The sequence below is a fragment of the Telmatherina bonti genome, assembly GCF_933228915.1.
Source record: "Telmatherina bonti genome assembly, chromosome: 11".
Lineage (NCBI taxonomy): Eukaryota > Metazoa > Chordata > Actinopteri > Atheriniformes > Telmatherinidae > Telmatherina > Telmatherina bonti.
In genome coordinates, this window is record NC_136629.1 from 26,754,102 (window position 1) to 26,780,902 (window position 26,801).

General features: G+C 40.6%; 1 protein-coding gene across 2 annotated transcripts in view; it reads right to left on the bottom strand.

Moving 5' to 3' along the window:
- Positions 1–960: 960 nt before the first annotated feature.
- Positions 961–26,801, bottom strand: part of lzts2a (leucine zipper, putative tumor suppressor 2a) — a 49,293-nt gene continuing 23,452 nt past the window's right edge. The window contains exons 2-9 of one of the 2 annotated variants that reach the window (XM_079248940.1): positions 24,395–24,509; positions 7,586–8,248; positions 5,568–6,230; positions 5,324–5,446; positions 4,877–5,023; positions 4,130–4,642; positions 3,798–3,902; positions 961–3,689 (exon numbers count right to left, since the gene is read on the bottom strand). In XM_079248940.1, coding sequence (XP_079105066.1) covers positions 3,507–3,689; positions 3,798–3,902; positions 4,130–4,642; positions 4,877–5,023; positions 5,324–5,446; positions 5,568–6,230; positions 7,586–8,215 — 2,364 coding nt within the window. In that variant the 5' untranslated portion in view covers positions 8,216–8,248; positions 24,395–24,509 and the 3' untranslated portion in view covers positions 961–3,506. Of the gene's footprint in view, positions 3,690–3,797; positions 3,903–4,129; positions 4,643–4,876; positions 5,024–5,323; positions 5,447–5,567; positions 6,231–7,585; positions 8,249–20,176; positions 20,326–24,394; positions 24,510–26,801 lie in introns of those variants that run through there. The other variant, XM_079248941.1, reaches the window with a different exon arrangement.

Genomic DNA, 26,801 nt, shown 5'->3' on the forward strand with positions numbered 1-26,801 from the left:
TCTAAAACATCAAATATTCCACACATCCTAAAAACAAATATAGAAAACCCCACTAATAAAGAAAGAGTATTACGTGTTAATATTTAATCAGTTTTCAGAGCAAAATAAGTGTTTCCCCTTAACAACAATCCCTGTTTGTGTCAGTTGTTCTCCACCAAAGCCATGAACCACCCAGGAAGGGACCCTGCTGTCCCTTCATGCATTTCTAAGTGACCAACAGCCAGTCCTTCTCCATGGCTGTGCCAAATTCCTCCCATTACAGAGTTTGAACCTGTGCGACCTCTGATGCCGCAAGCCTCATGACCATCTGGTTCCTTCTTTAGCTTTACCTCCATCTGATGCCCAGCTACAGGTCCTCCACTTCTGCCACAATAGGCTCCAACAACCTTCTGACCACAGCCTCTGGAAGTCGCATCCACTATGGAGGGTCTGAACTTGGTCCATTTATATTTAATGTCCCCAACAACCAGAACATGGGAAAATTTTCCTTGAAAGTGATAGCTGAAGAGCTCATGGACAAGGTCCTCTGCTAGGTGTTTCCAGTTAACCCTAACTACCCCTTTTGAGTTTACCGGGTAACTTTGACAGCCCTCCCTTCCACAAAAACCAATTAAACCACAACATATTGATTGGATGACTGCTCCATCCCAACTAACTGAGACATACAGCTCCAAGTCTGATATGATTAGCATGTAGGGATCAACTGGTTATCCCAGATGTCCCTATTTAAAATAAATTAGTATCAAATTTTGGTATTTGTTAAAGAGGATAAATACTTTTAGCATTTGTGTCAAAAATCTACCGTATGTTTTCATTTACATCTCTGTGCACACACATAACTGGACAGCTCAATGCAACATTTAAGATTCATTGTAATGAGAAAAAATAACTATTTCAGAACAACTTATTATGTTCCTGGTAAGAAGCTATAACAAAATCAAGTCATGGTAAGGTGTGACAACTTGCTCTTTAATTAAAAACACAGTCATTTGTACAAGAAATGTACACATAAAAAATATACATGGACACCTGCATACTTTATGAATAAATGAAAACACAAAGTAAGCAAACATTTAAAAAAAAAAAAAAGCTCACAAAAGGATGAAAAAAAAAAAGGAAAAAAAGAAAGAAATATGTTACGTTGCTTTGGTCTAGTCACAGTGGCTACATCTAAAATAGATATTTTGTCCAAATCAAAGACAACGTCACTCTGTTATAATATTTAGTGTTTTACATATTTACACAGAAAACGGTTATGAGACTTTGAGTAATGCAGAAGAGATGGAGACAGAACTTCGCCTGTGCTTGTTAACATGTTTCTGTGGTGAGTAACAGTCTACGTCTGATTCAAGTGAATGTGGTTGAACAAACAGAACTTGGCCACCTCCCATGGTGCAGCCATGGGAATTTATACACAGTGCAGGAATTTTAATACTCAACAATATGTGTAGAACCACAGCGGATGCGGCCTTGTCATGCAACAGAACGTATGCATTAATGATATTCAAATAACACCTCGGACTGTTTAGGTCTGACTCCATCTGAATGAAAATGTCTCTAAACTAAATAAATCTCATGCATTTACGAATGAATGATGTGACAAAACCCAACGATGACGAGATGAATCGGTGCGATATTATGATGCTGACAAATCAAGTGAAAGATCAATTAAAATGGAGAGCCAACAGGCCCAATAACAAGCCACAAAAAAACCTCAAACTGCCCTTCATGTATTTTTTGCCTGCTATTCGGTACGTTTGGTCATTAGAAGGTACAGTTTTCCACACAGAATATATAACGTAAACATGAACTTCTCATGCATGACAGTATTAGGTGCACTCTTTCTAAGCTGATGGCTCCATTTGTAATTGATCCATCAACTGAAATATTGGCATGTGATATACATTAAACCACACTTACACCAGTACTACAACAAAATATCTTCAGGTCCTATAGATATATAATTAAAAAAATATACAACATCTCCTCCGTTATATAGATTTCCATGTTACTTATCCTTGATATAGACTCTTTGTTAAAATATAAGTTCTCAGCAGCCCTCTACTACTATGCTCAGTGTTGTACACAACCCTGCATTAAATGTGAGAAAAAAACGGAGCAGAGTGGCCCACAGCTGGTGAAGCTTGGAGCACATTTACTCCTGGAGCTTCTACCTCTGCAACGTCTCACCTAACCTGAGCCAGCTTCTCCTGGAATCTCATACAACAAAGTCATGCAGACATGCCATTTTCACTACCTGTATCACAGTCACTGAAGATTATAACATAATCTAGCAAGGACTAGGAAGACTTTCAAAGTGTTATTTGGCTTTGGGTTGCCAGTAGCTACATAAAGGGCACTAATGGGAGTGATGGGAAACAAACGGAAACTCTGAACAAGCATGCCTTAAATCTTTGTGACATCACACCCAGACCACTGTACTGTAAATATGCATTATTTTTTTAGTTTCCTCAATCTGACTGTTAAGTATCAGACAGACTTCAGCAGCATCCTCGAGATGTGTGGCCTGCTACACTCCTGAGTGAGCTAAATAAGAGTTTGCTGCATTGCAGGAACAAGCTGACACATTGGTGGTCTAGAAAACCCTAGCAGAGTTCAAAGGAAGTGTTTCCTTTGAGTGTTCGGTTTCTTAGTCCAAGTGGTTTGGAAAATGACAGAATTGGAAGTCCGCATATAAGCAAACCGAGAGGTGCAATATAAAAACTGACTTGTTTGATGATTTGCTTCTCGAGACAACGTTCTTATCTGGAACAAAAGGGGGCAAGAAAGCAGTCTGTGGCTCTGTGCAGCACAGAGCCACGTTTCTCACAGTGAGGAGATTCTTTCATTGCCAGTGATGTTTTCAAACACACACTGCTGAAAAATGCCTTATAAACAACAAAATTCTATCTATTATATGTGTCTATAAAAGAAAAAGTCGACATTGTGAACTCCATAAAGTAAAATGAGAGCATTTTGGAGTTGGAAGATGGGTGCAAATTTGTATCTTAAATTGTTTACTGGATGGTTTTTTGATGCATGTGTGCATGCATGCAGGTGGGAATTTAACATCGTTTAACATTGTATGCAACTATGAAGCTTTTGACTGTGCACTGACCAGACTGCTTTTTTGCTTTAAGTTCCCATAAATTTTTAATACCCTGATTTAACTGTGATCTAATAAAGGAACATCTTTTTTTTTTTTTTTACTGCTTTTGGTTTCACAGAACCAAAGCAGTCTTTGTGCTGGTTTCGTAGTGGTAGAAAACTTCTTAAAAGCGCTGTAGGAGACACTGTTAGTATATCTGTTAGAAGACAGTTAAGAGTGCACCTTTGGGAGATTTCCCTTCTGACAGTGACGTTCGGTGACAGCTTTGTCCAGGTAATGCCGTGTTAAAGATAGTTCAGTATTTGGCCCAGAGCTCAATGTTTTATTTGCATCTTCAGGGACTTCATTGATTTATATTTTCACGATTCTGCACACTCATTACTTTGAACGTGTTTGTTCAGATCTCAGTGGCAGTGATTTCCTCAAAGTGGATATCGTTGCTGCCACTGCGGACCTCATAGTCCTCCATGTCTCTGTTCTCCAGCTCCAGACTCAGTTCTCTCATCACCCGCTCCAGGTCACGGTTGCGACGGTACATCTGGATGTAGTTCTGCTGCAGCTGCTTTTGGTAGCGGATTACCTGGGTTGAGGGAAAAATACTATGTGAGTACACAGGTACAAGGAAGATTAGAGATAAATCCATCCATCTATGTGTGACACTGAATAAAGTAAAAAATAAAAAAAAAACCTTTTCCTTCTCCTCGTGCCACACCCGCCTCTCATCCTCGAACCGTGACAGCTGCTCTTCACTGGTCCTTCTCTCATACATGAGCTCTGCTTTCAGTCGATCCACCTAAAAGGAAAAAAAAGTCTCAGTATTAAAAGGAATCAAAATGGAAGCTTCTCTGCCGTATTCATTATTTTTTACAGGAATATGTACATCTGTACAAATTTAAAAAATGCTGGGATGCCACTACACTGGGAAAAAACATGATCAAAATGCACACACATCTACATACCATGATAATTAACAGTCTGCTAATAATACTTGTGCTTAAAAAGCTATTAAGAATAATCCACCTGTTGTCTGAGTCCCAGCAGCGTTTCTGCGTTCTGCCTCTGTGCCTTGGCTTCATCACTCTCTCCTCCCCACACCAGATGAGGGTCTTCGTCACGGTACATGCAGGGACTGGGACCTCCTCTTCCTACCATCCCTCTGCCCTGTGGGAGCGAGAGGCTCATGCAGTGTCCCTTCATGCTAGCGTTTCCAGGTAAAGGAGCTCCACTGTGATTGGTCAGTGTGTCACGGAACCGGGAAGACTCCTCCTCTAAACGGCTCACTTTCTCCCGCAGCAGCTCAGCTGCACTCTTGCGCCTCTGGAGTTCGTTCTCACAAACTTCCAGCTCCAGCGATCTGGTCCGGAGGACGGTCTGGGCCTCCTGGCTTCGAGCCTGGCTGGCCTGCAGCTCAGACCGAGCTTCTCGCAGCTGGGCCTTCAGGACAACGATGTCTCCTGCTTTCTGGCTGAGCTCAGACTGGATCTCTTTCAGCTGCTGCTTCAGGAGGGAGATCTCTCCTGACTTCTGACATACCTGGTGTATACATGAGAGAAAGAGAGTGAGATGGAAAACCATGACAACACAACTAACATCTCAGATTCAGTTTAATTTAAACTATCGGGTCTTTATATTTCTTTTGATGGTATTTTATATAAAATATTAAACAGACATGCGCCAGGCTCAGAGCCCACGCTTTCCACATTTATAATCTTTTCTTGTAACACTCCTGCCAGTCTAACTTCTTCATAATGTCTGATTATAACCCACCTCCCATTTTGTCTCCTCTAGACGTGGCCCCAGCTGAGTCTGCTCCCTCTGGATGGTGGCGCACCTCCTTTCCAGTGTTTCTCTGTCCTGCAGCAGAGAGGAGAAGTCCTCCTGCAGTTTCTTCTTCTCCTGTTGAAGCTGGAACACCTAAAAACACATTTACAGAGCCATATTTTCAACATTTTATACACATTAAATCAGATATGTATAAAAATACAACATCAGAAGACTATTAACTGAATAATAACATATTAATAACATGTATTAATGTATATTAATAATACCTGGCACAAAAAAAATCATGCAGCAATCTTTATAAAAAGATTGTTGATATTTTCAGGAAATATTTTTCATGCAGATTTCTTGAGATGGGGAAAAGTAATGCTTTAATAGGGTGCAAAACTTCATTTTCAGCACTTTAAACAGGTTTCTGAATAGTTGGCTAACCTGTAACTGTAGCACCTGCTGTGCTCTCTGAGCCTTCTGCGAGGCCTGCTTCATCTTCGAAGCACAGTTCTGTCTCAGCTCCTCCATCTCTCTTTCACAGCGACGTTGCTTCTCCTCGTACACCTTTTACAGCAGAAGACAAAAGATCAGAAATTGGTTTAAAAAAAGAGTCAAGATCACATTAGTTTGTTTATTTGTAATTTGAAAGGCGGTGTATCTGTGGTCAGAGGCCACCGTGTCTCACCTGGCAGATGGCAGCTTCATTTTCATCCAGATTTTCCCGAAGCTGCTGGAGCTCCAAGTCTCGTTCCCTCAGCTTCTCTTCCAGCTCCCTCACCACCGCCTCGTATCCCTCCACGGGTGGTGGTGAGTGACCACAGGACCCGTTGTCAGACAGGGGCTGCCCGCGCCCACTTAACGACCCCGAGCCTGTGCTCTTGCTGGATGATGATCGGCCACTATCAGAGTTAGTGTGACCGTGGCTACCATTTCCACCTGACGTGTTGCGGGCCAGTCCGGTCACAGGCTCCACCTGGCTTCCAGAGCCGGACCCCGAGCTGGATCCCTCACTGGGGGCCAAACTGTAGCCTGTGCTGCTGTGAGTTGGGAGGCTGGAGAGGGAGTTCCTCCCTGAATCTGACATGGAGCAGGACTGGCTGGTGCGAGCATTGCGACCTCCACTGTAAGAGTTACGCTTCCCTTCGGAGCTCAAACTGCAGCTTCCGCCATTACAGTTTGTACTGTTGGCATTACCAGCTCCTCCGAGGGGTAACAGGAGGTTGAGACTCGCCTGGCTCTCAGACATACTGTTGCCTCCTGGCCTCGGTGACAGGTACTGCACGGAGTGGCGGTTCTTGGGAACAACAGGCTTAAACGCTGTTGGACGGATCAACACTTTCTCCATGTTCTGAAAACACAACATAATAAACTACTATCAGTGACTGGGAAATGTAAATCTAAGCCAATAAACTGTGGCTAATTGAAATGCTAACAGTTCGTTCCACCAGGTTTTGATTAATTTGATGTGATTTGAGTGTCATCAAGCAAATTTCTAAGTGACACTCTTTTTGTTTGAGATGGAGAGAAAAGTGAGAGAGGGAGAAAATGAGAATAAAGTGAGGACAGAGAAAATCTGATTAAAAGGCAGAGAAACAAGGGAGACAGAAAAGTAGAGGAGGAGACGCAAAAGACAGGAAGGATTCAAGCTTCTACAGTAAGATTTTTGTTAATGGGGGGGTTCACTAAATACGTCACTGACTATTAGTGAGCTCTGACTCAGATCATGATGTGTCTACAAGGTGAAAAACTGTCAAATGATCTATCTGAGCCTGTCAGGCTAACGATTAAGCTTCTCTCAACATTGATGGCAAAAAGTAGCCAATCGGACAGCTGACGAAAACTGTTTTAAAGAAGAGTCCGCTTCAGCAGTGAAGATGCTCTGCTTTGAAATATAAAGATGGAATGATCCCCAGGAAAGGAAGATTAAACAGGCCTTTCTATGATGTGTAATGTCCCACCATGTAATCTTAAACTGTAATTGAAGACACATTGTCCTATAAAAAGGGCAAATGTCACAGAGTTTGATGGGATTCAGGCTGACAGTCACATAAAGATTTCCAGTATAGTATTCCTTCTGATTTCTATATTGACTTATTGCTTCATTTGAAAATCACATGAAATATGTTAATATTAGGTAAAGCATTGCTTAACCCCATAAAGCAGTTCTGCAGCTGAGATTTAAGAACTAAATTACATCAAAGTAGTGGCAAAGTTCAAGAAACCTCCAGCTCTATCATTTACAAGCCAAGCCACCGAAGAACAAAGGAGATTTGTAGAGACCTCAGAAAAACAGACTCACTCAACCAAACTACAATGTGACAGATGTGTACAAATGCAAGAAATGAAAGACCACTTTCCCACAAGTCGTCAACCAAACAAAGATCCCTCAAAAAGCAGGCTGTGTAATGACCTGAGCTTTATCCTGTCTGCGAAACACGGTGGTGTTGTATCAGGTGTGTTATGTTTAACTGCAGTCAGGGTCGTGTTAGTAAAGGATTTCATCACATTATACACACACACATCATATTTATGCCAAAAACTGAAGAAAATCTAAACAACTCCACTAACTTGCAACTGTATTTTTATATAATTGTACTTTATATTGATGTTAAGCTAACTAGCTTTTACCAAACATACAAATGCCTACAATAAAATAAGTCCAGATCTTTTTGATTTATAATTCAGTTTCCACACTCTTCTCACCTTTTCTAGCTGGCCTGATACTGGGACGAGTTTGGGAGGAGGCCCAGCAATGTTGCTGTTCAAAGTCCTGTTGTCCCTTTGGTCCTCTGAGTCACTGCACGGACTTGCAGCTGTAAGCACCAAGTTATCGTTCCAGTCTCCAACCACCACTTCATCACTCACATACCCATAGTTCCCATTAGTACCACCACCTACGGCTCCAGTAACTCCTCCAGTAACCACTCCACCCTGACCTGATCCGGCAGAGTTTCCAGGTCGTGGTTGCTTCTTGGTGGGCAGTGGTGGAGGAAGAAGTTTGGCCTGCGGCTGGGTTTGGTTACTGATAACCAGCAGTTGTTCCAGGGAGCTCCCACTGCGAAGGGTATTATCCTGGAGTCGGAAGCAGCTGGTAGCTGGCGTTGAGCGCCGTGGCTTGGTGCTGAATTCACTGGCTGCCCTGCAGTGCCTCTCCTGGTACGTCCGGCCCGATATAAGACTGCTAACTGAACCCATGGTGGTCTCAGAGCTGCAGGGCCCACAGGGGCCAGAGCAGGCACCTGATGGGGAATGGGATGATAGCGGCCTACACTGCTGGACGTCAAGACCTGGGTTGGGGTGGTCACTCACAGGCAGCGCCTGAACCAAAGCCATGGTAGCCTGACAGTGTCAGACGCACCACACACTCTGAAGGAAAAGAGATAGAAAATGAAATCATTTCAAATCCAAACTCTAAAAGAGACAAATAAAAACATTGCACATGCACATCACGTGAGAATGCTACGTGAATATTTGCCTACTTTCCAACAATTTTATGGTGAAAACAGTTCTAAAACAACTTGTGTTTTTATTTGTACATATCTACTATCTACATCCCTCAATATAAATGTTATCTAGAAGACAAGACAAGGAAAACCAACAATCAACGATGAGCTGGAAGCAAAAAGCAAAGTGAAGGTCAACATAATCAGATGGATAGGGATAAATCATGGTAACCACATCTGCAGATGCTCTGCGATTTTCTTGAATATTCTTGTTGGAAACTATGAGCTGTCATAATTATTTTGCCTCTGAGGGGCTTTGAATTTAACTTCCTTTGCCGTTTCACAATCACAACGCTCACACCTGTCACAACAGCTTTGAAGAAACAAACAACAGCCTCAGCTGAACGCTGCACTATTTTTAGGAGGAGAAATGTGAACAGATATTATTAACACAATGAACAGATTAAGTCCTCCGTTTGCAGATAGTATGATCAGTGTTTGTTGCACAGGAGGACAGAGAGGGGACACTTATCTTTGGCATGCTGTGCCAAGCTCAAGCTTGTCTGGCCAAGTGGAATAATCCTTTGGTGCCATGACTGCAAACAGTCTGCCAGGAGTAATGCAGTCTCTCTCTCTCTCTCTCTCTCTCTCTCTCTCTCTCTCTCTCTCACACTCTCACTCACACACACACACACTTAGATTCACAGACCTATTTTAGTGTGAATGCTTCTCCATTCACTTAAATTGGATGCATCAAGGGAGTAAGGGACAATTCCTCAATGAATTCTACAGTTTTCTTTCTGTAGTGGAATTTCTAAACTCATCTAAAATCTTTCTACACTCCCTCAGGAAAGTCTTTCACAAACACACAAAATGGTACAAACTTTTGGATAATGTATTTACTGAAGATATTCATGGTTTAACAACAACAAAAAGTGACAGGTGCAGTTGTGATTACCTAAAAAAAACTTTTCTAAATCATTTAAAATGATGATTTACTTCCTTACTTCTTTAACAGAAAACAGTTCAAAACATCCTCTGTCACTCTGAAACTGCAAAAAAAGGAGGACCTCTGAAGCTTTCAGCCTGAAATATTTGTAACTTAACTCTGTGTACAAGATCTAAGCATCAACTAAAGGCAACACTGTTTATGAGTTGTTGTTTAGTGTTTTTTTTGCTGCTGGGCAAGAGGCAGGCTACATGCTGATTGGCTTACAAGTTCACCAATGAGCCAACAGATAAACATTTGAGACAAACTACCATGCACACACATTAACAGGTTCAATTTAGAATAACAAATGAACAAAACATGAATTTTATTTTGGGACTGTGAGAAGAAACTGGAGTATCTGGAGATAATCCACCCATGCATAAGGAGAAGATCCAAACTCCAAACAGAAAAGCCCCCGCCATGTTTCAGATCAGAACCCTTTTGGTTGTGACCGCCATGCAGCCCAAGACAACACTATCACAAGCAAAGCTAAACTCCCCTGTCATAGTTACTCAGCTCTGACTGCTGTCTTGAAAGAAAAAGGAGAAAAACAAAGAAAAGAAAACTGAATATTCCTTTGATATCTAATCGCACACTACTAAGTTATCACTTGATATTTATGAAAACAAGGAATTCATCTCATTCCAATATTTCTAGGTAAATGCTTTCAAAACATGTACATAGCGAGCGCATGCTTCATCAGTCAGATGCTGTTTCACATGAGGAGGGTGGCGGGGTTGTGATATATTATGTTGCAATATCTTTGTCCTGAGTTTGTGTAACTTCTCCTGGAGACCAGAGTTCAGCTTCAGTAGGACACCAGTGTGTTTTCACTAGTTTTTCTGCAGAAACTGCAGTTCCAGTCTTGAGTTTGATGTGAGATTACTTGTCCTCCGTGGAAAAGGGTGTGGATGAGCAAAACTAGGTGGAGACTTTGAAACTACTTGTTTATATTTTACTTATACTCCATGAATCTGTACTAATATAGGGTTGGTTTGTTAATAATCAGCCAGCCAGTCTGATTAAGTCCCTGGCTCCATACTGACTAAGTTCTGAACTTGTCTGCAAACAAAAGGAGAGAAGGGAAGTTAAAGTGAGGAGACTGACTCACCGAGTGCACATGAGTCAAAGAGATGAAGATATGTGTGGTATGTGATTACTTTAAGCTAAAAGAGTCAGGCCTCACAACCTCCTTTTTCCTCATATGCTGCTGCCTCCTCCTCCTCCTCCTCCTTCCCTTCACTTCAGGTCCTGACAAGGACCTCTCAGGCAGGGATAATAGAATTAACAACCCTGTGCAACCATCAACCATGACCCCCCTTAATATGTTACCCTGTGACCTCCTGAGGGGTGCAGCAGAGCTTGTTTGATTCTACCGCCCCTCCACCCGTGGCTTTTTGTTCTGGCTGCTCTGATAGCAAATCTCAAAGGCTAATTTCCCCCTCTCATGTTGCTCACCGCTTGTTTCTTAAAGTTATTGAAGCCCTCCTCTCCTACTTGGAACATTCCTCTGGAAAAGTAAAAAATACTTTTCTAATTCCTCAACCCACCCCCACTGCTTCTTCCTCCGTCTTTATTACATGCACCTTGTTCTGCTGTCAGCAGCATGAGACGGGCAATGAAAACAGTTATCGGCACTAAATATAGAAAAAGTCTCAAGTGCTTCAAGTCATTCTGATAGTCTTTCATGAGGCATTTCTCTCAGTGGGGCATTTGATTCAACATTTAAAAATAACTCCAGCAGTGCTGCAGGCAGCTGTATGAGGGTCAACCCAGGGGCAATTTACACTGTATCCTCACTGTCTATAAAGCTATTAAATGATGGTGAACTGCTTAAAGGCAGCCTCACTTGTTCTGACAGAAATACACCAAGTGCTTGTTTGAGTTTACCCTCCACATGGCAGCAACTTGCCCAAAAATGAGTTAAAGCAGGAATGACAGAAGAAAGAAGTTCCCAGGTAGCACTCTAACAAGATCCAGAAGTGGGTTCGGTGACGGGGAAATAATCCTGTTATGATAAGTCTGTTAATAATGGCAGGATAGGAAGTCCATTATTCTCCAGCTGCAGATATCCCCATCAGATCACACACCAACTCCGAGCTGTTCCAGAGACTCCGCTGGGCAAAAGACAGAGTAGGAAGAGTGAGAATGAATGCTATGGAGAAAAGTGGGGAGGGGGAGTATTAGAGGCGAGGACACAAAGACAGGCTGAGTGGGGGTGATGGATGGGGTTTTAGGGGATTTTCCAATAACAGGTAGTTCAAAAAGAGGCTCCAGAGAGGTCTGAGTTCCTGAGAAAACTAGGCATCTTTAATCCAGTTTCATTGTTATTTGGCAAGCACAGACGTCGGAGCATCTTAAGATCCTGAACGAAATTAAATGGCAAGACAAACCCCATCCTCCATTTTCACCGTCCACTCGACTGCTGAACATATTACACCACACTGAGGGAGCTTTCTCCACTTAGAATAGAATAGAATAGAATAGAATAGAATAGAATAGAATAGAATAGAATAGAATAGAATAACTTTATTAATCCCAACTTGGGACATTTAGTTGTTGCAGCCAACAAACAGAAGAGCATGAAATTGAAAATATCTACAAAATAGTTACAAGAGGAGTTAAATAAAATTGTACAATGTAAGTGTTATAGCCTGGAATGCAAAATATATTGAGACATGGTAACAGTTGTGATGTTATCTATGACGCACTCTACACAGCTTCCATGTGCGTTCCTCGTTGAAAGGCAGAACAGAAATAAAATCCCTGCTTTCCACTGTTTCCACTCTGCCCATGCTCAGGATGGGAGCTGGAATTTAACTGAATATTCAACGTGGTCTGTTTGCTTCCCTGACAAGGCTGCTCTTTATGAATTAACATGATCGAAATACTATCATAATTAATTGGACTAAAACTCATTCTTCATAAAAGGCCACGAGATGACTTTGGCTGTGAAATGGTGCATATGATGTCTTACGTTGCAGTAAAATCTTCGGGTTCTTGTAAAATACAAGAGCTGTATGTGCATGTTGCCTCCACTTACAGTAGATAACCAGAAAATCAGTATCTTGATGACAGAAAGTGATACACCAATGGCTATTAGTGCAACATATTAAGTTCTGCTCATGTAAAAATGCAGGATGTTTTTGTTTATCTAACCTGCAGTAAATTAAGTTGATGCATTAGAACCTATTTAAGCTCAGAGCGAAACTAAACAAATCAAAGCTTCCAAAGCCAGACAAATACTGAGTCTAAATCACTATTGCACCTGCCAATGGGCGAAGGTGCTTCCACGCATGCTTCAAAATTTCCCTTTACTTTCACCTAATTATTTAAACAAAAAGAAGCAAAGTATCACAGCCGAATTCCCAATAAAGCTGCTCTCATACACATTTGTTTTATGCACTTCAAGACAAAATAAAGCACTTTAAAATCACAGCGTCATGTGAGAAAATCTCCAATAACAAAAATATTTGAGTTCAGTTAACATTAAGCTGCACTGTTTAACAGTACTGTTAAATATCTCTTTTAATGAAGAAGTAATACTAGGTGATTAACTTTTTTATTCAAAACAGCAGCCTTATGGTTTTCAGATTGTAAATACACACACACACACACACACACACACACACACACACACACACACACACACACACACACACACACACACACACACAAAATGCTAGACTGAAAAACATGTTCATGTTTCAGGATTCCTCCATCCTCTTCATCAGCTTTCATCCTCTTTCCCACTCTTGCTTTATCTCACCCATACCTTCCCTTCCTCGTTTCCTGTGCTGGGTTAAAGCTCCACACATCTCCTGTTGTTCCCTCTTATCCATCTTCTCCTTTTATACGTCTCCCTGCTTGCCAGGCCTACGTAGCAACATTTCCATCTGACCGTTCTTCAACTGGAACATCACACTGAGACTAATCAAAGGCAAAGCCAGAGTGAAGATGAGAGCAACAGGTGGAAAGAATAAAATCCCCACATCAGATTCAGCATTGTGGGGATGAGGGCAAGAGAATCACTACAAGTGGTTATAAGAAGCTCTCACAAGAAATGAATCGGTGACCTTTTAACTGCATTAATGTGTGGCCCCTGTGCAGGACAGTAGCCAAGCAGTATTTCCATAATAACACATGATCTTGACAGCACGTGATGTGAATTGGAGACCTTGATCACACAGCATTTATTCAGTAAACACAGCCACAGTGACCTTCATAAAAAAAAGGGGCACCAGTAAACCCAGTGGATTGCAACCAGAGATGGAGGTAAAAAGGTGACTCATAGCAATTCCTGACTGCTAACAAAAGAAAATCACAAGTACGGACAAGACAGCAACACAGTAAAAAAACACATTACCTCAGAAAGCCAATCAGTACACACCTAATGTACTCTCATTCATATGTCATGCATCTATTCACCGAAACAATAAAACATCAAACAAGCAAGAGAACCGTATTGTAATAAAGTCAGCCGACTCCACACCAAAAGGAAAGACGTCTTTTAATGCTTTGCCAAAAGACCTGAGGTTATATTATGCCTCCATTCCAGCACAATGAGTGTGTGTCTGAGTGGTCGCTCATTGTCACCAACCCCCACATGGCTCAGCTTTAAGCTCTAGTGTGTGTGAGTGTGTTATTAACCAATTGCATCAGTGCCAAATCACTTTCCATTGAAACTAGAGAAGCTGTGCACTTTGGCAGTGTAACATGGTTGACACTGTAAGTAACCACTGTTTTTTCTTTTTTTGCATCCAAGCAGTCACAGAGCTCAGCAGACTTCATTAAAGTAGTCTTTTTTAATCGGTAAAAAAAAAAAAAACCAACAAAAAAACTCTGTCCTGTGCAGGGATAATTAGCAGCAGGTTCTCTCCCAGTCCAGTTTTTTTTTCCTCTTTCTTTTACAACCAGCTTGTTGCTGTTGCAAACTTTAAGCGCTTCCTCTGTTTGGAAGCGTTGTCATGGCAGTGGAGGCCACATTTTTCATGCAAAGGGTGACATGGGATAGCAAGACAGGAGAAGTGGAAAAGGGAAGAAGGAAAAAAAGCGTGAGTGAATGGATGAATGAGGGCCTGCGTTTTGTGTACATCTACAATCTGACAGCTCACGGTTTTGTTCTTTTACACCTCAAAGCATCTGATCTCAATTCAGACGTGAAAGTGGACCGAATGAAACCTGGATTCTGTCACTCTTTCCATCACAAGCACATTTCACTGCAGAGGAACTTAGAAACAACCTGTGGTGATTAAACTCTATTAAAAAAAAAAAGAAGAAGGGAAAAAACAACAACAAATATACAGCGCACGTGCCTGATTGTTGTTTTTGTCTGAATGCAGTATAAAGTTATTTTGTTAAACTACAACTGTTTGTGAGGTAATCTCAAAGAAACATGTCAAATGACCATAGCTGGCACAGAACATTATATTTAACTCTTCAACATCGACTCCATCACTGTGAAGATGACACTCGTCATCCCATTCCTGGTACTATCAAGGTTGTATGAAAAATTATTTGAACTTGAAGAGTAGACTGGAAGAGTAGACTACCATGGCATATCCCTGGAAGCTAATACCTCTTACAAAAGCAAGAACAATGAGACAAAAACACAAACCTTGAAGACTTTTTCAACTGCAACTTTGCAACGTTAATTTTCAAAGCGTTGCAGTGAGGTTGGGAGTTATTGTTGATGAGCCATACAGTTAAGCCTTGGAAAAAATACCAAATACTCAGCATTTCACAGACAATGTGTGTCAATTATATAATTGTTGCCTACCTTTATGCATTGAACTAGCTTATAAGAGAGAAACACAGTTTACTTGAGTCACTCCAGAAGATAGCACATTCTTCAACCGTCATGAGGAAGATGAGTTTGGCCTGTTACACCTGACTCCAACTTTTTTAGCAGTCTGCTCTTATAAAGATCTATTTTTTTTTCGTTGTTTTTACTTCAGCTAGATTCTACAAACCGCCTTTAAAATGTGTTTTAAGCCTATTCAGAGAGTGAGTTTTTGCCTTTCCATTGTCCTCCATGAAGCATGCTCGTGATGAGGAACTGAATCAGATTCTATCTATCTGTTGGTTTTCAGTAGCGAAGCAATTCTGTTCATGAGCTGGCTTGTATCAACACTGGTCACATAAATTGGACCAAATGTGGATTTGTTTTAATTGAATCACAATGAATTGGCTTGAATTGGTTATGTCTGTAAAGTGCCTTGAGTTGACTTTGTTGCAAACTGGTTTTGACAGTACCAATGCAAATCAGCCATGTTGTTTAGTGAACTTACACAAACACAAACAGACCACTGTTAACAGCCGTATTAATTAAGTGTTAATTTGACAAAGGAAGCGTTATGGAGATTAGTGTTTTGCCAACGGACAAAATTCTTTTATCCATTTTACAAAAAGAATTAAAAACAATCAAAATGATCTTGCATGTTTTGACAAGTAAAAAGTTACAATCCACATACTAGACAGAAGCCTGGCTGAGTCTAATCAGTGCACAGCACCTCTATAGCTCAAATCTTAGCATGCAACGTTTGTGTATTCCAGTCAGACCACCTCTTGGTTGGAAACAATGTCCTGCCATCTCTTTTTGCTACACAGTAATGACTAGAATCTGCATTTAACACAAGCAACTGTACATGACCTTTCCTGGTTACAAAACCACCTTAGAATTAGGAACTATTACACAAAAAATATATGTTTAAAAGTTTTGAATCTGTACATTTTCACACATTGAATTCTGTTAAGAAAAAAAAAACTGGATAAAAAGCAGAAAGCTGTTAGCTGGTATTGGACAATATTGAGGTTACAGTTATGTGAAAAAGAGAAATACGGCTGACGTTCCCGTTCCGCTCCAAAGGTTGGATTTTCCAGGAGGTTTTCCAGCTACTGAAATTTATCCAGTAGTGGTCAGTGGTCAAACCCACAGACACTGGAAATACCATGAATACCAGTGGCAGAGACACAGGGATTAATCTGGCTAGTGGACTTCTATTTTTCTGGATCACTTGGATGTAATAAAGCACTTGGAGACAGCTATGATTTCTTGTCATTGCAGGAGCACATCGTTTTGTCTTTAAAATAAAGTTTGCTGTAGTAAATCCAAGCACCAAAGCGTTCTGACCTCTCATTGTCCTGACAGTGGAGAAAAAGCTTTTCCCTCCTAAACTTTCCTTCCTCCCAACCCCCCCACCCCCCACCTTCCCTGCTGCTAAGCCAGTATGAACAGTGCGGGGCTATTGTTTCAGTTTAACGGAGGGCAGAAAGCAGAGAGAAGCAGCTTGTTATCTTGACTGACAACATGACCTATAATGTGCGTCAGGGAAGCAATATTTTTACAGAAGAGGAGCATTTTTCTTTCTAGCATCTTTCAATGAGGGAAAAGTAGGCCACAAGATCTGAAATGGCTCCGTTTTTCTTTTGTTTTGTTTTTTAATCACTTCACAGAAACGTCACAAGTTTATGTGACTTTACTGATCATAGCTGAAGCACGAGACAGCACACACAATAGCATCCACAGAAACACAATCACACACACCTTCCAAGTACAGCTGGGCAAATAAGTTTCACAGCAGCTGTTACATAAGCAGCAACGCCTCGGTGTAACTGTGCCAGCTTCGATGTATAATTTATATCAGCTCTTCTGGGAAAATATCTGACATGGCAAAGTGGCACATGTGCAGATGTATTCAGACATACTGTCCGTGCTGTTGTAAGCTTGAGAAAGATGGAGGGGAGACAGAGTGGCATGGAAAATACCCATTCAGCAAACTGAACAGAGGCCAGGCCGACTTGTAATCTCTTGCTTTCTCTCTGCCTTCCTGTTTCCGTCTCACTCTCTCAGTCTCCATTCGTTCGTCACTGGTTCACCATGCTAGAGGCTTTGCATAAACACCTCACATGAGACTTTGCTCAGTGGGATCACTGGAAAATTATGTATGAGTTTGACTTGAATCGTGCAGACTATGACTTGATCTGTGCAGAATCTATTGTCAAACCTTTTACATATAGATGTGTCACTTTGTTTCACTAAGAATCAAACCTGCACCACAGGGACTGCACACATCTACTTTCTACTTTTGCACTATAACATAAAGGGAAGGCTGAATTCGTCCCCTAATGCAATTGTTAGAGTAACACATCAGAAATAGCAAAAATTCCACTGTCATTCATGATACTACAGCAATTGATCTTTGATTTTCTCCTCCCTCCTCATCTTACCTACTCCTACATCCTGCATCTGGTCCTAAAATGAGATAAATATAACCTCAGATGAACAACAACAATGTGACTTATTATAAATACCATGTGCTTAAAAAAGCCTAAGCCAAAATACAGAAGCATGGTGAGAAAAACTTTAATCGTTCCATGATTTAATAGCTTGTAGAACCAGCTTTAGCAGCAGAAAATTACAGTAATTGCTTTCTGTATGACGTTATCAGTTTCTCACATCACTGCCGAGGATTTTGGTCCACTCTTCTTAACAAGCCTACCTCAATCTATTGATGTTTGTAGGCATTTGTTTAAGCTCTTTCTTCTTACTGTCCCACCACAGCATATATGATGCAATGCAAAACCTTAAATACATTGAACCTTTTATTTTTTAGTTTTCAGACAGATGGACGCAATTTGACTAAAGAATACCTGGTAGTTTGTTTAGAAGTAGGTACAAGTTCATGGTCAATTCAAGTTACTTTTGCTGCAAAACAAAAAACGTAGTATTCACCAGTATACTCTACAGCCAGTACGAGGAGTTTGCATCAATATGGTGGGTTTAATGTTCTCCAATGGCATCCAACGATTCAGTATTCACTGTTCCAAAACTCTTGTGATTTATTTAGATGCCACTTTGCAAACCTAAATCAATCAATCAATCAATCAAACTTTATTTGTAGAGCACTTTCACATACCTCAAAGTAACCAAAGTGCTGTACAGGTAAAATAAAATAAATCAACATTAAAAGCACTAAAATAAAGACAACATAAACCATGCTGTCTTATCATTTTCAAATTGTACAGGTTTTCTTTCAAGCAAGATATACTTTATTAATAATCAAATTACAACGAACTTTAACATTTCATAAACTAACTGAGGCCCGCAGAGTCTGAGAAGTAGATTTTTTTCTTTCAGTTTCTCTGAACACAGTCTGATCTTGGAATGAATTTGCTCTGATTCCAACTCCTGAGAAGATTGGCAAAGTTTTTAATATTTCTGTAACTTAACCATATTTCTCACTGTAAAATAAAAAAAAAAAAAGAAAAGAAAGGAAAAAAATTGCTCTAAATCGTTTGGACAACAATAGTTTCTTCTTTAAGATAATTTCCAGTGTATTTCTGCCTTGATGTCGAGTTAACATATCTAAATGCTCCAGACCAATAAATCAAGTGCATTGATTGAAGCAACTTGAATGATTATTACACTCTGAATTCCTATGGAAACAGTAAGGATCTACTCAGTAAAGGCACGTTTTCTTTTTCAAAGACCATTGGTTTGGTATGGACCTTCACAAACTTGGTCAAATTTTTATCAAGGCGGAGACGGACCCAAAATGGATCCGTTAATCTGGAGTCTGTCCTAAATATGAGAGGTAGAAAGACATCACTATCTTTTATTTGCAGATACTTTACCATGCTAAGATACACACAAAACACACACACAGGAAGCATGAGTCAACATGTCTGGACAGGGTTGTAACCTGCAACATGTGACACACATTTACCTCATTTATTTTGCTCACAGCAGATGAGGTAACTTATCTTCCACATCCCCACGCTCACTCCCCTTCACCTCATCCCCGCAAGTTAATCTTCACGTCAGCATTTGAGCATTTATAGAGTAAAACGTCACACCAGCAAGCTGTGCCAAAATCCAGCTTGGGTAATTACAGTCTTCTTTCACCGTGCTCTTAAATGAAACCTTGACATGAAACAGTCCCTACAAAGACAGAGACTACAAAGAGAGAACGGACAGCCTTTAAAGAACTGTCTATAAACATATCTGCTGACACATCACTCTTGGGCCAAAACAAACCTGATGAGAAACTACAATATGTGGCCTGAAGCTCATAAGGAGTCTTGTAATTACAAGCATAGGGAAAACTTAGGAGAGACAGAAGCGGTCTCTGTCCCCCGACATGCATTGTCATGAAAAGAAACAGATTCCCTTTGAGTTCATTGAATAAAAGCATGATTATGTGTGGGTCACACTGCTGCAGTGCACCCAAGATTGTGTGTTTGGTGGAAGTGTATACCCTGCCTCATGATCTCCCTTATCTTCAGTGCGAGTGTGTGTTCAGGCAGACTGAATAACACCCTCCTTTCCTCCTCTTCGTGCCTTCCTCGAGGCCAACTGTCCAGAGGGTGGGACAGCTTTTCCAAAGGCTGAAATTTCAGATTGATTCATCAACGGTCCATAACAAACAGTTTAACCTGGCCAGGATTAGTAAACCTACATTCTGACAACACCAAAAACTCATCATCCTACCTAAATATCCCCACACGTCCAATCCCAGAACCAAACTCTTCAGGGTCAGTCAGAGCATCTAAGATTGACTTTAAGATAGTAACCATCAGCTGATAATGTATCATCCAGTTATCTTTAAACTCCAATGGGCTGCTCTGAAGTCTTACTTTAGGAGCCATCACTTAACTAGTTTCCAATCTGTGTGATTGAGTCTGCCAAGAAACTCTCTAGTGTCTTTCCGTTACACCTTCCATTAATGTAATTTCCACAACAGACACCAAAGAAAACAAAGTCTTTCCTTTCGCAAATGGGAGATTTTTGGAGAATTCAAGACACACATACACTTATGACTTTAAAGCGCTAATGTAGACACATGCAACAATACACACCCCAGTGAGAGCACTGCATTGCTGCCTCCACTTGTCTTCGTCTCTCTGGGAAGAAGAGAAATTTGAAAGTATCACTCTAGTCTCTTTCAGCCGAGATTCTTCCACTCTATGTACTGTCCTCCTTTTTCTCCCGTCGTCTGCCTCTCCGCTACAAAATTCCAGCTTCCTGACGTTGCCTCTGCACCGCTCCAGGACTTCATATCCTGACACGAGGACTTTCAAATGGAAGCCCCCTTATTCTCCTTTCCTGTCCTCTCCTCCTCCTCTGTCTTCTCACTTCACTCCACTGTTCTTCCTCTCAGCTTTCCTTCCCCGCTGTCTGCCTTAGCACCGCCTCCCCCTCCTCAGTCCGCCCTCCCCTCTTTTACTTTTGTCTGCCAGCCCCTCTGCCTCTAGTTGCCTCTTTTAATGCACACACACACACACACACACACACACACACACACACACACACACACACACACACACACACACACACACACACACACACACAACTCTCCTCCCCCTTCTCTTTTTAGCCTGAGATTCGTACACCACTTCTCCTTCACAGAATTTCTCTGCATCAACAGAAGCCTAAATCAGATCTAACATTTCCCAAAGTGCTTTCCACTTTTCTGTTTGGTGTGAGAGCAAAAGGGCCCACAGGAATCAGGGGGGACACCGCAGTCTCCCCCACAGTTTTTAGCATCTAGCCTCTGGATAAATAACAGCACAGCAACACCCAGCTGTGTAATTACCACACAACATTGACTAGATCAAGAGCTGCAGCAGCTACTTACGGAGAAAGTGGGCGGGTCAATCAACTCAGATGGGGTAAATTATATAACATGCTTTTGCACAACTCTGCAGATGCACATTCATCTTGTTCTCTTGTACACATGAAGGTGAATGTGAGTATTGTTCAGCAGGTATTAGGAAGGAGGGGAAGGAGTCAGTAGAAGGTAAAAACTAACCACACTGGAACTTTTGTTGCTGTATTGATGGTGGTGGGTGAGGTAAGACAGATGCATTTCAGCGGGTCAGATATTCAAAATCAGAAAGTTGGAGCAATCTGATCCTCAAAGTGCAACATGGTAGCCTCATGCACAGAAAGAGCTAAAACTGTTGTAACTTGCTGTTCATTCATGAAACCAGCTTTCAACCTCTTATCTTTTAACATACCAGCACAGTATACGTCAGCAAAGACACATCAGCGTCTCACCAACTGCTGATAGTAGTAACCTGGTCAGAGATAGCTGAACTGGTTGAACAGAGATCCAGTGCAATGAGGGTTGTTGCATGAGGTTTTATCCTGACCAGTAGTCTCCGACTGCAGATAGTACCATCTCTCTTTTCTCATTCTACATCTTTCCCTGTCAGTAAGGAGCAGCCCACCTAAAAAAGAACTTCTAATAAAAGTGAAGATTTCGATATTTTTTGCTTCAACACAGCACGGGCATGTATCAGATTTAGGACAAATGGATCCACATTGTTCAGACTGTCGTTAAAAAATCCAAGAGTCACATCTGGGTAAAAAAAAAAAAAAAATCTGAACGAAGCGTAGTTCAAGTTGCAGGAATATATCTACTGCAAGTGTGAGTTATTTCAAGTTTTTTTTTTCCCCCACATCATTTATAAACTGATCACTATTCCTTTATGCGTCACATAATACTAACCAGTCTCGGAGCATTGTTGTGTGCTGCCATGGAAAACCAGTAGGAGGAGTGAATAATGCTGTATGTGTGTGCGTTTTAGTGTGTGTCTTTGTTTCTCTTTACTGGAACTTCCCTGTACCTCCCTCTGAGTCCCACTGTGTTTTAACAGGAGAGAAAAGAGCCCACTTGTGCACCCTGACTTGGCACTTTACTTCCATTAACAAAGCCCACCTCTCCATGCTGAAAATACAACACCAGAAAGCTTCTGAGTCTTTTATATATATGTGTGATACTCAGAGTGTGCGTGAGTCAGCAAAAGCTTCTATTTCACCCTCCAAACAGGTAATAATAAACCTACAAACTGATGGCGTCAGCTCAGAACAAGATCCATGAGCGATCAAAGAAAAGTATGAAAAACTGAAACTACTAATCAAACGAATAAGTCAAGTTATCAACAATAAACTTACTGAGGAGTTTAACTTTGATTCCCTTAAATCGTTTGCAGATTAATTTATTGTTGTGGCATTAGTATAATTTCATACTCTGATGCCTGTAAAAGATGTGCTCAGGTCACATGAATGCCTCAAGTGCTCTCAATTCTAAGAATGTTATTTATTTTTATTTAAAGTTTTTCATACTTGATTATAAGTGTGTTTAGGGAGTAATTTGAGTTCTTAAGGAGTCCCTCTTTGACCAGGTAGCTGAGCTACAAGCTAAACCTCATAACCTTCATGCAGATTCAAGCAAAACTGCTGTGAATGAAACACTGCACTGCTTTTGCATCATACTGTCACTCACTTTGTCTGTATTTTTTCAAAAGGATGCCTACATGGCTCCAAGTCACTCCGTGCATGATGAATGCCCAAACATATCCTGCTGCTGATCAACTGAGTCTGTAAGGAGTTGTATCTAAATGTATAGATCACTGCTGGGAATCACTTTAGGAAATATTTAAAGGATGCAGTGCGGTCTGGCTACCGTTTCCTGCAGGCAAGATATTTTGTGATAATGAATACAAGCAAACCGGATCAAATGGAGCACAATCAACAAAAATACTGAGCAGAGATGATGTTATTCAGAACTAGTAGGGACGTGAATCTAACAACAACTCACAATTCAATTTGATTCCGATTTTTGGGGTGACGATTTGACTCAGAATTGATTCTCAATTCAAACAGATTTTTTGATTTATAATCATTACACTTAAGTAACAAAAGGTGCTAATTTCCCATGTAACTTCATGCTTCTATAAGATAGAAAGATCTGAGAAATTATTAGAGCCGATTTAACTCAAATTACAACATGTACAAAACTTTTGTTTGCCATTTTTCTTCATTTCAATGATGAAAACAACAAAAAGGTGGCCAGACCATCTATAATGCCCAATAAGGCAAGGAAAAGATCAATAAAAACAATGAAAATGACCAAAAAAAATTTATAATGGATTATTTTTATTTATTTGAAAAAGAAAAAGATTTTTTAAGAAAAATATACATTTTAAAATTGTGAAGCAAAAAATCCTGATTTTCGATTTTTTTTATTATTAGATTCCCCACCCCTAAGAACTAGTGCTCCAAAGTTATACTAGACTAGTCAAATGATATTATAGACTTATTTACTTGAGCCAAAAATGCACTGGACTGAGCAGCACTGAGACAAAGTCCTTTTAATTTGTTCAAGAACCCCTTTAACACAGGTGGTGAGAAGTGTTGTGAGGCAAATAATGAAGGAAAGGGACAGCTGGAGGAAAGACTGCACACAGAGGAGGCAGAGGACCTGTAATGGATATGGTGGAAATCAGAGAGGAAGACAGCTGCTGCTGTGTTGACCACACTTTATTATCACCCCACATATTCCACAAACATTGCCCTTTACTGTGAGTCCTTGAGATGATAGACATGATAGGATGTTTATGTCAGGACACAGTGTGGAGTGTGTTCTTATCATGAGAACAACACAAACAAAAACTGCTGGAGGATGACGAAACTGATTTAGTGTTTTATTTTTTACAAAAAGGTGCAGTTTACAGAAAATTGTGTTTGCATTGTGGGGAAATTTGATTTGTTGTTGAGGAAAACATGCAAACACAACTTCTTTGCTTTATGTTAGACATCCATCTGCCATATGGAGCAACATGGGCTCCATCAGGGCGCCCCAACATATTTTCTGACCCTTTGACCCCTCGCCTCCTCCTTAATTCCCTCCCCCCTCTGTCACTCACGCCAACTGCTGCCCACCTCCCAGTTTAATCCCTCACTAGACTCTTCAAAGAGGCCAAGACTACAGTTTCCATAAATATGTGTGCATTTCTGGGACAAATATAACCTTGCAACAAGCCCACAGCAGGTCACTCTACAGTTAGCTTACACCAAGTTAGTGCATCGATCACTACCTTCGACTCCCAAAATGAAAGACAGAAGGGAGTGAAAAACAAAACCAAAAGGGGAGGGTGCAAAAGAAAGAAGAAACAAGAGAGGTAGGAGGAGTGGGGGATGCTTGAGTCAGCAAATATTGAAGGTCATCGTCATCAGAGAAGGGTTTTTGTCTCCAGGAGTGGTTTTATGTCTTAAGTGTGGCTCTTTACCTCAGCGTGTCGCCCAGTGTGCTTCTCCTGGAGGACTGGGAGAGACAGTGGGATGGCTGAGAGCTCTCATCCCAGAACCTCTCTTCTCTCGCGGCCTCTTCCCCAACACTTCAACCTGAGGGAAAATGCAAAATGTAAATGTCAACCTGTTCACCCCAACAACAGCAAGATTGCAGCATTTTCTGTGTCTTGTACAAGTTTAATTGATAAAGACCCAAGCCATGAAAAAATGTTAAGTCCAACTTTTTTATTATGAAGTCTTTTTTTATCCCTTTAACAAAACTTTAAATTAAAAAAGTATTAACTTTTTAGGGATATTTATCATTTGATAAATATGTGATATATCAAAGTTTTTACAGGATAACCTTCTGCTATCTGGGACAGAAGATAAAAATAAGATTGTGTGACAAAAAAGAAAAAAAAAAAATCAGTATTCTATGTAAAATCCTTAATGAAAACAGAGTGCTTTTTTTATTCTATGCGTTAAAGTAATTGACGGAAAACAATACAATCTATCCTTGCATTGTTAAAATAATTATGGACTAGTGTTTGTGTACAGACAAATTACAGGAACAAATAATATGATGAGCTCAACATGCAGGACAGGAAATATATCGCACTGAAGCCTCCAGAACACGTTTTATTTGGCGTTTTGTTGGGATGGATAAGAAGTAATAAAATATCTCCTGCACTGTGAAGTTCCATACAATTTAAGTGTCCATGAATATAAGAAGTGGCATTTTTCAAGTTTCCCAAAAATAACTAATTTCAATCTCCTTTTTTTTTTTTTTTTTTTTTTTTTTTTTAAATAAATCTTATAGAACCCCTTTTTTTTTTTCTCTCCTTCCTCCCCACGACCTCTTGATTCTGTCAGCCAATGAGGTAATCAGCCTGTTACTGTCTGACATGTGAAACGATATTGATTTTGGCCCTCGTATTTCTGTTGTAGGGGTCATTTGTGCCACAATGCTGGGCCTCAGAGCAGCTTTCAGGAACTAACTAACGACTACCGACTGGTCTCCTTCAAAGCTTTTACCACAAACAGATAAAGAAACTGGACACTTAACTTGACAAACCTTCATTTAGTGCAAGTTTGATGTATTTTGGCTGCTCTGAAAATCATCTGTTTGGTCAGTTTATGATGAATGTAGGCTGAGAGTGTAATTAGGTTCACACATAGAGCTGTCATTGATTTCATATTAATTTATCAAGGTTCCTTTACAACACAATATCTTCAAAAATCAACAATGAACACTAAAGATCAATAATGGAGGAGAGCTATGCAATAAACAACTTTTAATTTAAAACTATAAAATCCCTTTTTTTTCCAACATATGCAGCTAAAACACAATAATTGATTAGTATTATATTCTTTATATACTTGAAACACATGTTAAAGGAAATCATACTTTTCTGTGTTGGTCTACCAACTTCTTAATAATGAATTTGCTTCAGGTACAGCCGACAAGAGTGACAATCAGGATGTGGGAATCTGGCCATTCCATTGTCGTTTCAAGTCTGATTCAATGGCCATGTTGTTGTTAATGTGAACACCATGAAACACAGGGTAAAGCAGGCTTAGGGGGAAGGCAGTTGGAGCATTAGTCTGTGCCAACAGAGGGGAAAAGGGGGGTAAATACCTTCAAAAAGGGTCTCAGGGGTCATGTTGGGGGTCAGATCAGTGACATATGTCCCACATTCTTTAAACTGATTCCTTCATAAGCCAATGCATACATAAACTTCCCAACTATGAGCAATATGAAGAGGGACCCACAGCCATGCCTACTGTGCTGATGAAAAAAAAACTCTGGAAGCTGAATTTGCTTGTACAGTCATGTGTTTGCACCAGTACAGTATTTCCAGAAGCACATAGATCAGACCCATGCCAGTCTTTTAATTTTCATAAAATGCTCTTCAAGGGCAAAGGACATGATCTGTAATGCTGTAGTGATTTCTGCCATACTTACTGCTCATAAACACTTGCACACAGCCACACATGTGAAAACACACACAAACATCCTGTCCATGCACTATCTCTAATCAGAAGATCAGATCTTACTCTATATGATGGACTGGTGCAAACCAATGGGAACAGATTAGATAGGGTTTATAATCCATTATATCTCTGGTAGATAAATACATCAGAATAGCAGCATATGTCCTTGCTGCAGGGATGACATTTGACATCAAGGCAATGACACTGATTCAGGGTTGCAGTTCAGCAGGGTGCTGCGGGGTTAACTGTGATTGAGGGCGTCATTAACATAATGTGGCTCGTGCACCTGACAGGATTCACTTTGTTAATCACAGAGTGTCTTAGGTTACATTTACTCTACCGAAGCTCTTCATTCTGGAGAGCTACAGTGTGCCGTGCTGATGGGAGAAGGATAACAGAGGGCGAAGGAGA